At 36.4% G+C, this 14,962-nt stretch overlaps 1 protein-coding gene across 2 annotated transcripts in view; it reads left to right on the forward strand.

Moving 5' to 3' along the window:
- The first annotated feature begins 4,693 nt into the window (after positions 1-4,693).
- kif26aa (kinesin family member 26Aa) overlaps positions 4,694-14,962 on the forward strand; it is a 98,526-nt gene continuing 88,257 nt past the window's right edge. The window contains exons 1-2 of one of the 2 annotated variants that reach the window (XM_055186346.2): positions 4,694-5,069; positions 7,436-7,690. In XM_055186346.2, the coding sequence (XP_055042321.2) occupies positions 4,935-5,069; positions 7,436-7,690 (390 nt within the window). In that variant the 5' untranslated portion in view covers positions 4,694-4,934. Of the gene's footprint in view, positions 5,070-6,479; positions 6,733-7,435; positions 7,691-14,962 lie in introns of those variants that run through there. The other variant, XM_055186349.2, reaches the window with a different exon arrangement.

A 14,962-nucleotide genomic window follows, 5' to 3' on the forward strand; every position in this document is an offset into this window, starting at 1 on the left:
TGGTATAAGCACTTCTTGTATTATTGCCCCCATATGACAAATTGCGTCATTGTTTCATAATCTTTGTAAGTCGCTTTGGATAAAAGCATCTCCTAAATGCTTAATGTAAATGTAAACAATGTATTATTTTAAATAAAGTATTTCATACTGTACTTTTGGAAAACAAACAAACAAATCTTTAAATAAATAATGTAAGAAAGAAGTGATAAAATGTAGTTTAACTAACCCTTAAAGGTTCATTTTGTACCATTATGGGTATACATCACATTGAAATGTTGTACCTTTTGGGGCACAATATTGTACCCTATGTACAATAAATGTACCCAAAAAGATACAACGTTGTATGTTTAGTATACCTGTACAAAACGGAACCACCCCAGCGATAGAAAAGAATGCATCTTTTGTACCTTTTTTCGGACAGTGTAGTCCATTTACTATATTTTTGTATGTTACAAGAATGCCGAACTGAAACTATACAAAAAGTAAGAAGATATTACAATGCATATGTAATGTTACCAGTTTGCAAGAATAGGTGTTCAGTTTAACAGAAACTTGCATTGAACATCTTATGATGTTATATCATTCTTATGATGTTGTATCTTTCTTCCTGTCTCTATACTGCCTTGTGTTAAATTGTATTCACATTGCGCAAAGTGTTATAGAAATAAAATGTTATTGAATTTCTTTAAATAAACACTGAATATAAAACTGGACACTGCATAAATTTACACAGTTAAAGCTGATTTCTTACAGATCCGTCACAAAAGCAAAAAAATGTCACAGAGCCTCTCTCAGAAGAAGAATGTGGTGGAGCCATTGTTTAGTTCAGTACAAACAGCATTCCATCTTTCTCCCTCCCATTTCTCTAATGGCCTACAGATGACTTCATAGATATAGCATGTGTTATTTGTGATCTGTTTTAAACAGTATGCTATTTCCAGCTATTTTATTGTGCTCCCACTCAACAGGTAGAGCATTGCATTAGCAGTGCAAAGGTTGTGGGTTTGACACCCAGAGATACTAAAAAAAATGTATATTCTTATTGCACTGTACTGTGGATAAAAGCATCTAGCTAATGCATAAATGTAGTGTTATAAAAATGTTGACTTCTTTCATATTTTGCGATGGTCACAATCCACATACTTATAATTCCTCATGACACCAGTTAGATTTCCGCACTTACCAGACCAGCAGAACCTTCTTGGGAACCTACAGGCAACAATAAATCCAACAACCCTCATAATAAATCATAGGCTTTAAGGCAGTTTAAATGTAATTTAAAGTTCATAAATAGTGTATGCATTTATCTTTAAGAGGTCTAACATCTGCTGAAAACTGGTTGCATTTGTTTCACCATATGAATAGCTATGTTTGTAAATCATTCGGTTTCACTTGGTCATGTGTGTGCAATATAATCTTGTTTTAGGCACAGCATTTACTTTATGATCTGTATAGGGACCAATGATTTGTATTTTTATTTACCAATCAAACACTTATTATGCAAATTTGAAACATGAGTCAACTTACATGCAGTCCATTGATGGGTTGGTAGAGGCATCATAAGATTCAGTGTAATGTATTGACTGTACTATGACCTTATATGGAATTGAAGTGCCACACAATACAAAGAATAGGAAAATTCTGTCTGGCCTGCAGATGCTTTTCTTATGTTAATATTTAAAATATTACATTATTAAAATAACATTCTCCAAAAATCTAATGCATATGATGCACTCTTATTAGGATATTTGTCAAGTTAATCTTGTGCTGATACTTATCATTTTATGCATCATCCTCCATCACTATTCTTTAAAAGGGGAGGAATGTTAGCAGTTGGGATAGTTTCACTGTGACCTCAAAGAACAGGTCTGCCGTGTACAACAGCTTCCGGTTGGACTTTTCCAGTCATAGGATGGCATCTTTACAAGTATATCCTGTACATTGGCATTCATGCTTATTTTTGAATGAGGAGTAAAATATGCATTTCTTGAAAATGATCAGAGACTTAACATGCCATTTGAGCAGGGTGTGATTAGATGACGTGACTTAAACTTCTGATGTTTTATAAGTAGACTGCTTATTTGTCTCAATAAAAATGTGCTCTCATTATTTTTTTCTCTTTTTGCACTGCAGTGTAACATAATGCGTCTGTTTTATTGAATCACTGTGTGCTTCAATATAAGGATTATTGCTATATTTAATAATTCTAGCAATAATTCTGATAAACATTAACATTCTGCTATCCTAAGTTTTGAAAGTATGCTGAACCAAAGATTAATTAATTTTTTTGTATGCAATAATTAACTGTCTAATTAATTCTTGCAAACAAAAAATAAATTAATATTTGAGATAATACACTGAAAAAAATGATTCATTGAATTAAATTTTTTTTTTAAAGTTAAGCAGTTGCAATCAATTTATTTAAGCTACATTTAAACAAAAAATAATAATTAGTAAAATAAAATAATATTAAAAACTTTTTTTTAAATGTAGCTTAAATAATTTGATTGCAACCACTTACCTTAAAAATTTATTAAATTCAATGAATCATTTTTTTCAGTGTAATACAGAATAGTTTGGCATATATAACACATTATTGTATCTTACTGTAATTCTATAATAGTGCTCTACCTTATTATCAATCTTAGACACATATAAACTTTCCATATAAACTACATTATTATTAAGTAAAATCAGAATGTTATTTAAGATGTTATTATTATAAAACTTTCATCAAGTGTATTTATGCATAAAATATCTAAACTCATTTGAAAAGCTTCTCTCTGCTTAACTTATCTGCTAAGATTCATACACTGTCAGAACCCCTCCAAAAGCTACCCATTTGCACTCATATTAGTACATTAGAGGTACTTGTTGGTTCCAAAGAGTGCCTTAAAATACATATTGCTATCAAATATACATATCTGTACCTAAATGATACATATAGGACCTTTTAAAAGAGTAGGATACTGCCCCAGTGACAGCTAGGGACCATTTATGGCCATATTGTCTGACAGAGTAATATAAAAGTGATTTAAAAATAATTTAATATGAATTAATTTATGTGACACTGAAATTAGTAAATTGGTTTGATCAATCATTAAAGTAAAGACGAAACACTGTGAATCCAAGCAGGGGTTTCTACTGAAAAAGGTGTGTTCATCTTCATACAACCAGTTTATCAAGTAGGTTTAGGGTGAGTGAACTTCATCTAAAGTGCCCACGCATGCAAGAACCTCTCTGACAGGTCAAACCGGCACGATCCTCATTCCACACCAACCTGTATGAGACCCTGTGCGTTTTCTCTCTATATAAGCTCCATGTGTTGGAAACGAACCGCACACAGTAGGTGGTGTGTCTAGAAAGACCTCTCAAGATTGATCCGGGCTTGCAGTGTGTTTGGTTTTTTTTTCGAGCAGATGGTCAAGGATATACGGCATTTACTCTGCATTTGGGTTCTTCTCTTCGGGCACCTGTGGCTTCCTCTTTGGTCGAGTGGTTCTCAACAGTTCAACAGTTCCTATCAAAATTGTGAAATGTTCAGGACCACTTGATCAGATTAAGGACAATATCAACAGGTCTGGTACTTTGGCAGGTTTGTTGAATTCACAGAATGATGACTGCTTGTTTATAGTTTGCTTGTATATACTTTCTTTCTCTTGCTTGTCTCTCTGTCTTTCTCCCTCTCCATTGAAATTCTTAAAAAGGCATTCTTTTTATTTGTATTACTTGTATTTTTATTATGTAACTGCATGATTTTACAGATGTTATTTGAGTGTATTCATGCATTTTGTACAAAACAATAAATATGTAAAATAATTCAATGTATTGCTTTATTCTTTCACTTTGGATTTATTTTTAACAAAACTTTTTGGAAGTTTTGGAATGCATACCAATGCATTTCAAACGTTCTCAATGTGTTAAAAAATTAAAAGCATTTAACAGTAGCCTATATAAAGTCTATTTAGAATATCTTTATCTGTATAAGCAATGTTGAGCCAAGTCTTTAAGACGTTTAGAAACAACATGAGTCTTAAGGTGATATACTTTCAAATCAACAGTGAAGAAAAGTGGAATTCGTGAATGAATTTCTGAGTTTCTTATCCTTAATGGGAATTTGTCCAGATTACACGGGGTTGAAAACAGCTGAGGAATTCCCACAGGACCCGGTCTTTAGGATTCAAGTCAGGTCTAGTGTGACTCCAGGGACCACTAGTCATGTTACAAATCATTTCAAATGGATTGTGAAGATCAGACCACAGTAATTCTAGGCAATGTAAATGTTCCCCATCAAAATCGTGTGAGCAGCAGCCAAAAGACGTTATGTGCTTATTACCAATGCAACATGCTTTCTGTATGCAGGCTAAAGTTGACTAAATCTCTCTGTATGAATTATATTTAGGCACATTATTTTGCAAACGTATTTATTTGATTACAATTACAAAATGATGCCTTTTTGTTTCTTTTTTAAAAACATTTTTTAAACAAGAACATAAGGTAAGGAATGTGTGAAATTTTCAGGATAAATGGGCGGTAAATGTTATAATAATTTGGTACAGAGAGAGAGAGAGAGAGAGAGAGAGAGAGAGAGAGAGAGAGAGAGAGAGAGAGAGAGAGAGAGAGAGAGAGGCGGAGACATCAGCAGAGCCTTTGAATTGATCCGCATGGTATCGCTATAGTTTCGGTTCAACCAGGTACGCTCGCGCATCTGTGCTGAGGAGCACGTGAACATGATGGAAATAGATTGACGTAATGCTACACTGAAGCTGTTGACAAATGTCATTTTTAAATGCACATGTGGTTGAGTCTTTACTTAAACAACTTTATTTGCTCTTATACTCTGACTCCTTCCACATGGCTTTATTAAGCAGCATTGTTGGGCAATAATTTAAACACCCAAATGAAAGAAGGGCACGAGAAAGCAAAGGTTTCACATGGCTTTACATGACTCACATCAAGACTCAGGAAATGTACAGCAATTGGGGACACCTGTGGAGCTTGACACTTTACTTTTGGACACTGATGTCGTATTTGGATTGTCAAGTCATTATCTGAAGCGAAAACAAAAGGTAAAACCTCATTATTAGTTTGAACTGTCGTTTTGTTAACCTTAAACTTTAAAATATAGAAATTATAAGCTTAAAATTTAGGGTTACTTATACATCTTATGAAGAAGAACAATTCATTTCAGCACCAAGAACAGCTCCTTTAAACGTACTTGACATGTTTCTGACTTCTACTGTAGCCTACGTCTTGTCGTAAACCAGTATTTTCCGTCATGTTATATGTATATTTAAAATTATTTTACCACGTATAGACGTGTATCTGTGATCTACGGTGATCACATTTACTCGCAATATAAAATAAATGTCTTTCATTTTCTTGACGTGTAGTCGAAAAAAATAGTTAGTAGGCTATATGTATTTAAATAGGCTTTTTTATATGCAAAATGTAATGCAACGCCTGGGTACACAACTCATCAATGAATAAACTTCAAAATATTTTTATTGATATAGAAGAAAGAGGATTATGGCCGCATGGTGTCGCTAGAGTATTTGAGATTTCACATGACAACGGGATCACGTAGTTGCGCTCTCTCTCTCTTTCTCTCTCTCTCTTTCTCTCTGACAAGTTGATCCACATTGTCTCGGAGCACAAAGTATGACAAACAAAGTGAGGAATACAAATAGACGGAATAGAAAGACAGATAGAAAGTGTCGTGATTGTCAGGTATGGTAGCCCACATCTGCATTTAACTCATCATCCCAGTGTAGTGAACGCGCACACACGTGCACACACACGCGGAGCAGTGGACAGCGGCAGCTATCATCCCCAGGCAGGCAGGGAGGAACTGTAAAAACTGCCATGCTCAATTTCTATAGCTTGTTGATATTCATCGACTCGCAGTGCTGCTAACTTTACGAAGACTTTGTTTTTAATACGCATCGGATGTGTGCAAGGTTTGTGTGCGTGACGAATTTGTACGATAACAAAACGAATACGAAAAAAACGCATACGAAAATGCAGTGTGTAAAAATCTTCCTACATATGTATATTGAATATATTGATATACTGCATATTATGTTGGATATGTTATACTCGGTTTAAATCGTAAACTTAACAATTTAAACAAATTTAAACTGTACATGTATACAAAATATGGATAGCCTAATATTTGTATGCCAATGCACTGCAATATAAATTATATTCTAACACATAACAAAGAATTTGTACCGTATGAAGTCCATGGTCAATGTCACCGTATTTTTAAGGTTCACATTTTTCCTTTAAAACTTTGCATCAGATGGATTAAAAGAGAACAAGACGCGTAATCTGAGTTCATCTGAATCAACGTCGAGGTTGAGTTGAGTAAACGTCGATTTAGCTCCGCCCATTAGTGACTCAATCTGATTACCGTAACTTTGAGACCCAACTTCAATAAATATGTGCCAGTGTGGGACTGGAAAACGTGAAAACTTGCAGGACTTTCTCTCATACATTTCTGGAGGGTTTTCTATCATGCCTAAATATTTACAAGATGGGAGAGCCTAACTTGTGAAGGTGACGTGGAGTTATGGAAATCCACGAATTTTGCATCATTAAAAAATCTGGAAGTGAATTAGACCAAATCAGACTCTGTGGTGCGAACACGTGGCGACATTTAAAAGAAACATGCGCTCCAATTATTGGGTACCAAGTGAAGCGCACATGCAAGATTTCAGGAGGTTCACGGTGAGATTTACATTCACATTTATGTATTTGGCATGCGCTTTTATGCACAGTGACGTAGTACAGTGCATTGACATACAATTTTATTCGTATGGGCATTTTGTATGGGACAGAAAAACAACATCTAAACAATGTTATAATTTTGTTAACTTGTTGGGTTTTTTTTTACATTTCATTTCATTGTAATCATTAAATTAGGGGACATTCTATATAAGGTTGCTTTCGACACTTTAATCTATTTTCTATTTACTTTTCTAAATGCTGCTTTGTTTCAACCCCATGGATAATGGACAAAATGTTTTTGCATTAACCTTAAAAGGATCAAAATTTCATTCAGTCACAACCCAGCATGTTGGGTTGAAAAACTAATAGATTAATATAAACTCAGGCTTGATTTGTCCATATTTTTGTGAATTTGAATTACATAAAACATTTAAATGATATAGTGCAGTGCTGTTGGTTAGTATCCTTATTTTTCTGTGGTTTAATTACACAGAATTCAAGATAAATTCATGTTTTCTTAGGATCATCTTGTGCCCCCCAATGGGGGCCCATGCCCAGTTTAAGAACCACTGGGTTAAATTATGAGAGACCTAAAGCCAAAGTTGAGTGTTGTTTCAGTAGCAGTCTACATAAATGTCCATCATCTTGACATTTATCTATTAATTTAAATATTTTTTATAATTTTGCTCTTTTCTCACGTTAGGTGGTTGAGACATCAGCAAGTGTTCAGTCAGTGCACAGTCAAGCATTTAATCCAAGGAAAAGGCTTCATTCGGCAGAGGAAGTGCAATGCGGCAGCCGGCCAAACCCGGAGGGTGCCGGTGGCTCTGTGTCTGTAACGGAGTTAAGGCAATCCGAGCACAAGCATGGGCGAGAAAACCTGTGTCAGCGATGTCAAACCATCGCAAACGATCTGAACAGGCAGGCGCTGGAGCTGGCTGAGCCGGGAACACTGAAGGTTTGTGCATTGAACGAAACCATTAAAGCAATTCATCTCAGTGCCTGTTGCACCATAAAGAGAGTGACAGTGGTGAAAAAGTTGTCTTTGTATTGTTTGCAGTCTACACTGTAATTGGTAACAGTAAAAGACCTAACAATGTATATGTAGAATTTAAGAGATTTGATAGACCCTAAGAATAGAAGTCTGTTGCATAATAGAGTCTTAAAGGACAAGTTCGGTATTTTACACTTAAAGCCCTGTTTTCAGATTGTTTATAATGAAATAGAACAGGTTTTACTGAAATTTGGACATATGATGCTGGCCCGAGAACTTTTGGGCTGCATAGGTGCACTGGAACAATCCTTCCTAAAATGCATTAAACTTTCGTTTACAAAGACGTGAAACTCATCGAGTGGTCAGAGGTGTTCACTAATATGCTCACACAAAAATCGCTGCAAAAGATGCTTTCCAACAGGTGTTTTACCATTCGTTGTAAACTTGTGGACCTATTTTCCAAACGCCTCACACCCGTATATTCTTCCGCTGAGAGCTTGAATAAAAGACACTCCAGCCCAGTTGGTGGCGATAATCTGCCTTTGCAAATTGCAAGAATACAAACAACGTTACCGACGCGGAGTAATACCGTACCTCACAGCACATCTAATACAAGTCAATGGAGTTGGACAAAAACTACGACAAAACCTGTTGGAAAGCATCTTTTGCAGCGATTTTTTTGTGTGAGCATATCAGTGAACACCCCTGACCACTCGGTGAGTTTCACGTCTTTTTGAACGAAAGTTTAATGCATTTAAGGAAGGATTGTTCGAGTGCACATATGCAGCCATTGTAGAGGTGGGGGTTGATACAACAAACACCCGAAAATTCTCGGGCCAGCATCATATGTCCAAATTTCAGTGAAATCTGAAAACAGGGCTTTAAGTGTAAAATACCGAACTTGTCCTTTAATAATTTTTAACTTAAATGCCCTCAAATGTCCACAACAATATTTCAAGGCCACCCCACTCACAGTTTCCACTCAATAACACATTAGAGCTTGACATAACAACAATTTTGTATATACCAAACATAAAGAAACATATAGATTTTGCTTATTTTACTGCTTGTTTTGTCTTATTGTAAGTAGTAAGACAAAATGTCCTCTTGGAAGTTTGTTGAGGTCTCCTAGTGGGTCCCGCTCTCCCGATTTAGAACACTGTAACATTTGCATCCTTCTGTAGTGCTGACATGCAAAAAAGTTAATTACAACAACAGATATGTCAGATAACCAAAAAATGCATCCTCATTCTGCATGGCAGAAACTCTATTCTGAGTAGTTCAGCTTCCCTCTCTCCTCAGCCCACAATGCATGTTAAAATCTGCAGATACTGTAAATGTCACATGTGCTGATGTGCAGCATGCATCTCTGTTTGACATGATTTCATATGATGGTTCAAAATACAGCGTATCTCAGGTAAAACACACATATAAATAACTACAGTAAAGCAAATGTCCAACTCAGCAGGTCCTATTAATCATGATTGATGGGACACTCTGAGTGATATATTTAATAAAAGAAATGCTGATATAAATGTAAGCAGTCATGCCTGTCATTGGTGATGATGAGCATACTGATGATATTAGCTGGTATGTTACTACATAAAGAAAAGGTTGGCACAAACCTCTGTGTAACTGAAGTAAAATGAGCAAAGACTTGTAGCCAATGCAATTAACATGATTTGAAGTCATTACATTGGCATCATTGGCCTAAAACTCTACCAGTTAAGCTACAAGAACACAAAGTCAGCATCTCCACGCTTATATTTTAAATGTACACTGAAAAATGTTGGGTTATTTTTAAGCCAACGTTGGATCAAAAAGGGACTACCCAGCTGCTGGGTTAAATTAACCCTGAAAATGTTTATATTTGACCCAACAATGGGTTAAAAAAACCTAGCATTTTGGGGTTGAAACGGGTTCATTTCTAAACTAACAATGATCTGTTTCTTAGTGTCTGGTAAACGGACAAAGAAAACATTTTAAAGGCATTTTAGCCTCAGACTGATTAACAGTATCAAGAGATTAATCATTCTCTGACCTAATTTGAGTTTTGACCCACCTGTTTCCTCTGTTGTTGCTCCTATTTATATGCATTGACGTCATAGTTTGAAAGTGTGAATATAAACTTGTTTCCATGTTTGTCTGGCCGTGCTAATATACACCCCGACTTGGGGTTATTGTTTTAAAGAACAATGTGTGTACGGTGATGTGTAGAGATGATAACATCTTAATAGGAAGTCAAAGCTACCTTACTTTCACTGCTCAATGAAAGTGTGATCCTGTTGGCTTGGTAATGTATTTCCTCAAACAGCCAGATGCGGTGCATTCCCTCACGTTGAACGAGTACAGTATATTAAGGAGTACTGTCTATGATGTCCTGTTTTTTAAGTATTGACCCAATGTGACCTATCCAAAAGGATGTGTATGTTGTTCTTAAAATGCAGTGTGCATTTTACTTTAATTCACCCTTGTTGATACTTTGTGCTGAACTGGTTGATTTATGTGCTGCTTTTAATGGTGGGATAATCTTCGTCATAGACAGTGTTTGCTTTTGTTAACAATATAGGCCAATGACATAAATGCAGCAGTGTACAACTGATGGGCAAGTATGTTCAAGGTTTGTTTTAGAGAAAGTCACAGATTTCATTGACTTGTTTTGGGAAACTCCTGCTCTTTGTGGCTTGCTCACAAAATTTGGGTTTTCAGTCCTTCCCACACCCACGCTTCAAAACATAACAGTACCATCTCAATACTGCACATAATATAATCTTACAAATAAAGATACTTACAAGGTTCTTCACAGTGATGCCATAGAAGTACAATTTCTTTCATACCCTTTTATAATATGAAGAACCTTTTTTGCCACAAAGGAACATTTTTTAAGATGTTAAACGCTATATATTGAACCATTTAGACAAAAATGTTCTTCTATGGCATTTGTAAAGCATGTTTTTTATTTCGGTAAATGCAGGCCTACATGTGAAATATGGCCATATTAATTAGATAAATTGAATTCAGATCCCTAAAAAGTGATATGATGTCGTTATATAAAAATAAGACTATGACTTACTTTATCCATTGTCTTTTTCTTCATCAGCTGTAGGATTGGTAGATAGCACAGAATGGCGAAAGCTTTTTTGCTTTCCCAAAAGCACAGAGGGGATAAATTGTTGTTTTCTTAGACTCCAATTACAAGTCTGAAGATAAGATGAAATTTGGTGCAGGAGTAAAGCAATTTCTTATTTGCTATTATAGACAGAATTAAATTGCTTGTCAGCTCAGACTATCAGGTTTGGGTCCAGGCGTCCAGATTAAGCTGTAAGATATCCTGTAATGACAGCGTGTTGACAAAAGCAAGATGAAAGAATCTCAGGGCACTCTTACCACACAATGATTCGTGCTTTCAATACTAGACCCCATAGATGTGTGAGTCGTAGCCCTCAGAGAGGGTTTATATTAAAACGTGTTGTGGTGGTTTAACTATTTTATTTAAAAGAATTGAACATTTATCTCAAATTCAAATCATTATGAACACATCACTATGGGTTCAGTAAATTAAAGAATGTATTTAAATGTATTAGATCTGGAAAATTAAGATAAATTATTTTAAGAATTCTGTTTTGGCATGATTAGACATGATATTTAAAGGCTGTTTACACAACAACATTTTCAACTAAAATCTGAAAACTTTTCATACGTTTTAGCCATTCGTACATCAACCATGTTTTGAAAGTGCACTTTTTTGAAAACGTTTTTAAAAATGCACATTTTTCAAAATTTTATTGTATCATCTTCATGTAAACTACAAAAACACAAATTTATGAAAGGATGACATCATAAGTATGCATATTACATGTTCAGACCATAGACTGTATAAATAATGAATGTAGTGTCCGTGACGTCCCCTGTAGGTTTCTGAAGAGAAAAAAGTTTTCCCCTGTTTTTGAAGACTGGCGGAGCCATCTTGGCAGAGCGTCACCACTAGAGGTCTACACGGGTCCAAAAATTCCTACCCGAACCCGAATAGATGTAAATGTGCTAGACTGAACCGACCCGGACCCGTCTATTATTTAAAAGCTGGACCCGAACCCGTCCGGGAAGACACAGACCTGACCGGCAAATATACTTTAGCTAAATGTTATTAATAAGTCAATAAACAAGTAGGGAAAATTTTAGTTTTTGTCTTACCCACAGAAGTTAGCATTCTCCCTCGTATCCTTGTACCTGACAAGAAAGTTCCATTCATGTTATTCCTCTCTTGACGATTGAAATGCTTAATGCTTAATTACAGATATAAAAGTCCACTTTACAGTCACGTTGATGAATAACGCAGTTCAACATTTGTTGTTTATCGGGTCAACTTTCATAATAATTTATACTGTTTGCCCATTTGGATTATAATAACGATTGCTCGTTCAGTGTCATGGCTGCTTTCGTTAGCTTTACTTCTTTGCTATCATCTCTGTGCTCTTTGAGCAGAGTCGCGAAAACTTTAGATATAACAGCAAGACGGCCAATTTATAATATTATTATAAAAATAAGAGAAGTCAGTGCAAAACGCACTGTATGGCGGAATAAGTCCCGCCTTCTAAATAAAAGAGCCAATTGTCAAACGTAAAGTCATTGCGTCTCACTGCAGAAGCTCCTGACTGGTAGCCAGAGAAACATTACAAGAGCACATGCGCATTAGCTGCCTGGTTGAAGCAACCAAATATAAACTTTTTAACGCAGTTTGAGCATCATAGAGCATCATAGAGCATCATTTTGAAATATTTTATTTAAATGTGAGTGTGTGTTCTCAGAGTCTGATCGACTCGGGTATTACCCACAATGTTAAACAGACCCGGGACCCGAAGTAATAGACCCGACCCGGCTGATCATTTTAAATATAGACCCGAACCCGTATGGCTCTCGGGTCGGGTCCCGGGTCCTCGGGTCTCAGGTCTTCCATGTAGACCTCTAGTCACCACCAAAGACTGTAAAAAAATATGGACGTAGTGTCTGTGACGTCACCCATAGGTCTGTGAAGAGCTTTTATGAAGCTTAAAGTTTGCGTTGTCTGCCGTCGCCATCTTGGCCGCGCGTCACAGCGCATCATTTGCTGATAACCGAAAATGGGTATAGAGGCGGGACATGGGTAAAGCTGAGGTGGCTGGTTGCTGAAACCACACCTGGCTAGCTCGACTCTAGTGACAGCAGTAGCAGTTCACCCCTCACTCAAGTGCCCATGCCCTTAATTATGCAGAACTTTAAAGCTTAATATAGTTTAAATGGATAATTTACAAAACAATTATCCCCCCTCACAGTTGTCATGAAGGGCAAAATTAGCTATATAGAAAAACACTTTTTGACGCATTTACCCCCACACTGTTTACGGACGCTTCCACGCACATGCTGCTTAAAGTCCAGCAAACCTGAAGTTAACATCCATATTTCTTCACCAAAGTTGTTGTAAACAGCTTACCATCTATTTGCCGAATTGCCCATGTCCTTAACACACCGTCTGTGAAGCTTAATGTGTTTGAAGTCACCTAATGCAATGTTGTTTGGTCATGAGCAACTGCGCGACTGTCAGCGTTTGCCACCAAAGTGAAAACAACAAAATACGGACAAAGTCATCACCCACCACTATTAACGAATAAACACTGAGCTGATGTGTCAATGATATCTCACTGGTAAAAAGACGGATTGTCACTGTGTGTGTGAATGGCACATTTTTGTATTTACTGGTGAATTCATTCTAGTAAATTCATGATAATCTACCAAAATTACTGTGTGAAAGAGGCTATTAAGTAGCTGTATTGGTTTTTCCTTACTTTACCATCATTGCCGAATATTTTTTGTCCATGATCCTGAGACCAGTCTGGCAATAATAATAATAATAATAATAATAACAATAATAATTAATAAATAATAATAATAATGTTTTATTTCTATAGTGCCTTTCCCATGCTCAAGGACACTTAACAAAGACAGTATACACTTAATATACTTAATACAGCAAACAGTATACACTTAAAGGTGCAGTGTGTACATTTTTGCAGAATCTAGTGGTGAGGTTGCGAATTGCAACCAATGGCTCAGTTCATCCCTCGATTTTAAAAAGAATAGAGAAGCTACGGTAGCCTCCACTGGACAAACATGTCATCGTCGGAGACAACTTAGTAAAAAAGTTTGTCCGTTAAGGGATCTGTAGAAACATGGCGGCACAAAATGGCGACTTCCATGTAAGGGGACCCTCGGTATGTAGATAAAAACGTCTCATTCTAAGCTAATAATAACATAACGGTTCATTATTAAAGGTCTTTATACACCCCTGACAATATAGTTTTGTATATTATTTTGCATTTCTGTCAAGAGATTCTTCTAAAAATTACACACTGCACCTTTAAAGAGAACATAGAAATAGATAGTAGTCATTTGCTACAGTCCAAAACATAAGCGGTTGCAGTTGCACTTCGCACGAGTTCAGGTATTTATAAAAACACAGAAATCTGAGGAATTAGAAGACATACATTATGCTGTCCCTTCTCGTGTCCTCTAAAATGCCAGAACAGAGAACTCTAGGGATGAATGCTTTCAACCTATTTCAGTTTTTACAGCTATACTGAGAAAAAACACCCTAAACATTTTCCTAGCTGTGAGCTTAGATGACAAAGTAAATGTCCGACTGCCCCCCTGTGTTCAGCACCAGTGTGTGTGAATAGATCTATGTCAGTACATACCGAAGGCATTGAAAAGGCTACTGACCACCCAGTGCATTCTAGGTAAAAGTGATGATTACTACAATCACCCAAGACCTTACACTGAAAATCAACTCACCATAAATTCACTGGGCAAGTCTATCTCAATAAAGACCGCACACTGGTCTCACTGGAGGAGGTGAAGCAATCTCAAAGAAATAAACTGGGATGGAATGATGTGCTGGTCCATGTGATGATGAGAATTTAAACCTGTTCGTATCCCTGCTGCCTCAGCAGCCAGCCTGCCAGGCATGACCGTAGTTTATAGGTGAAGCAAGTGGGGTATTTTCCCAAGGGGATTATGGGTTCTTTTTTTTAAAGGCTCGTACTTTTACCAAGGACCCTTTTATTCCCTCTGTGAGATTATTCTTCCAATCACTTTGTCCTTGGCTTGGTAGCAGATGACCTTTTGGCCCTGCATGTGAACGTTTCTCTTTTTTTAGTTTTTCAGTTGAGAAACGGTACGAAGGGCAAAAGTCTAAGACTGATC

The sequence above is a fragment of the Misgurnus anguillicaudatus genome, chromosome 18, assembly GCF_027580225.2.
Source record: "Misgurnus anguillicaudatus chromosome 18, ASM2758022v2, whole genome shotgun sequence".
Classification (NCBI taxonomy): domain Eukaryota; kingdom Metazoa; phylum Chordata; class Actinopteri; order Cypriniformes; family Cobitidae; genus Misgurnus; species Misgurnus anguillicaudatus.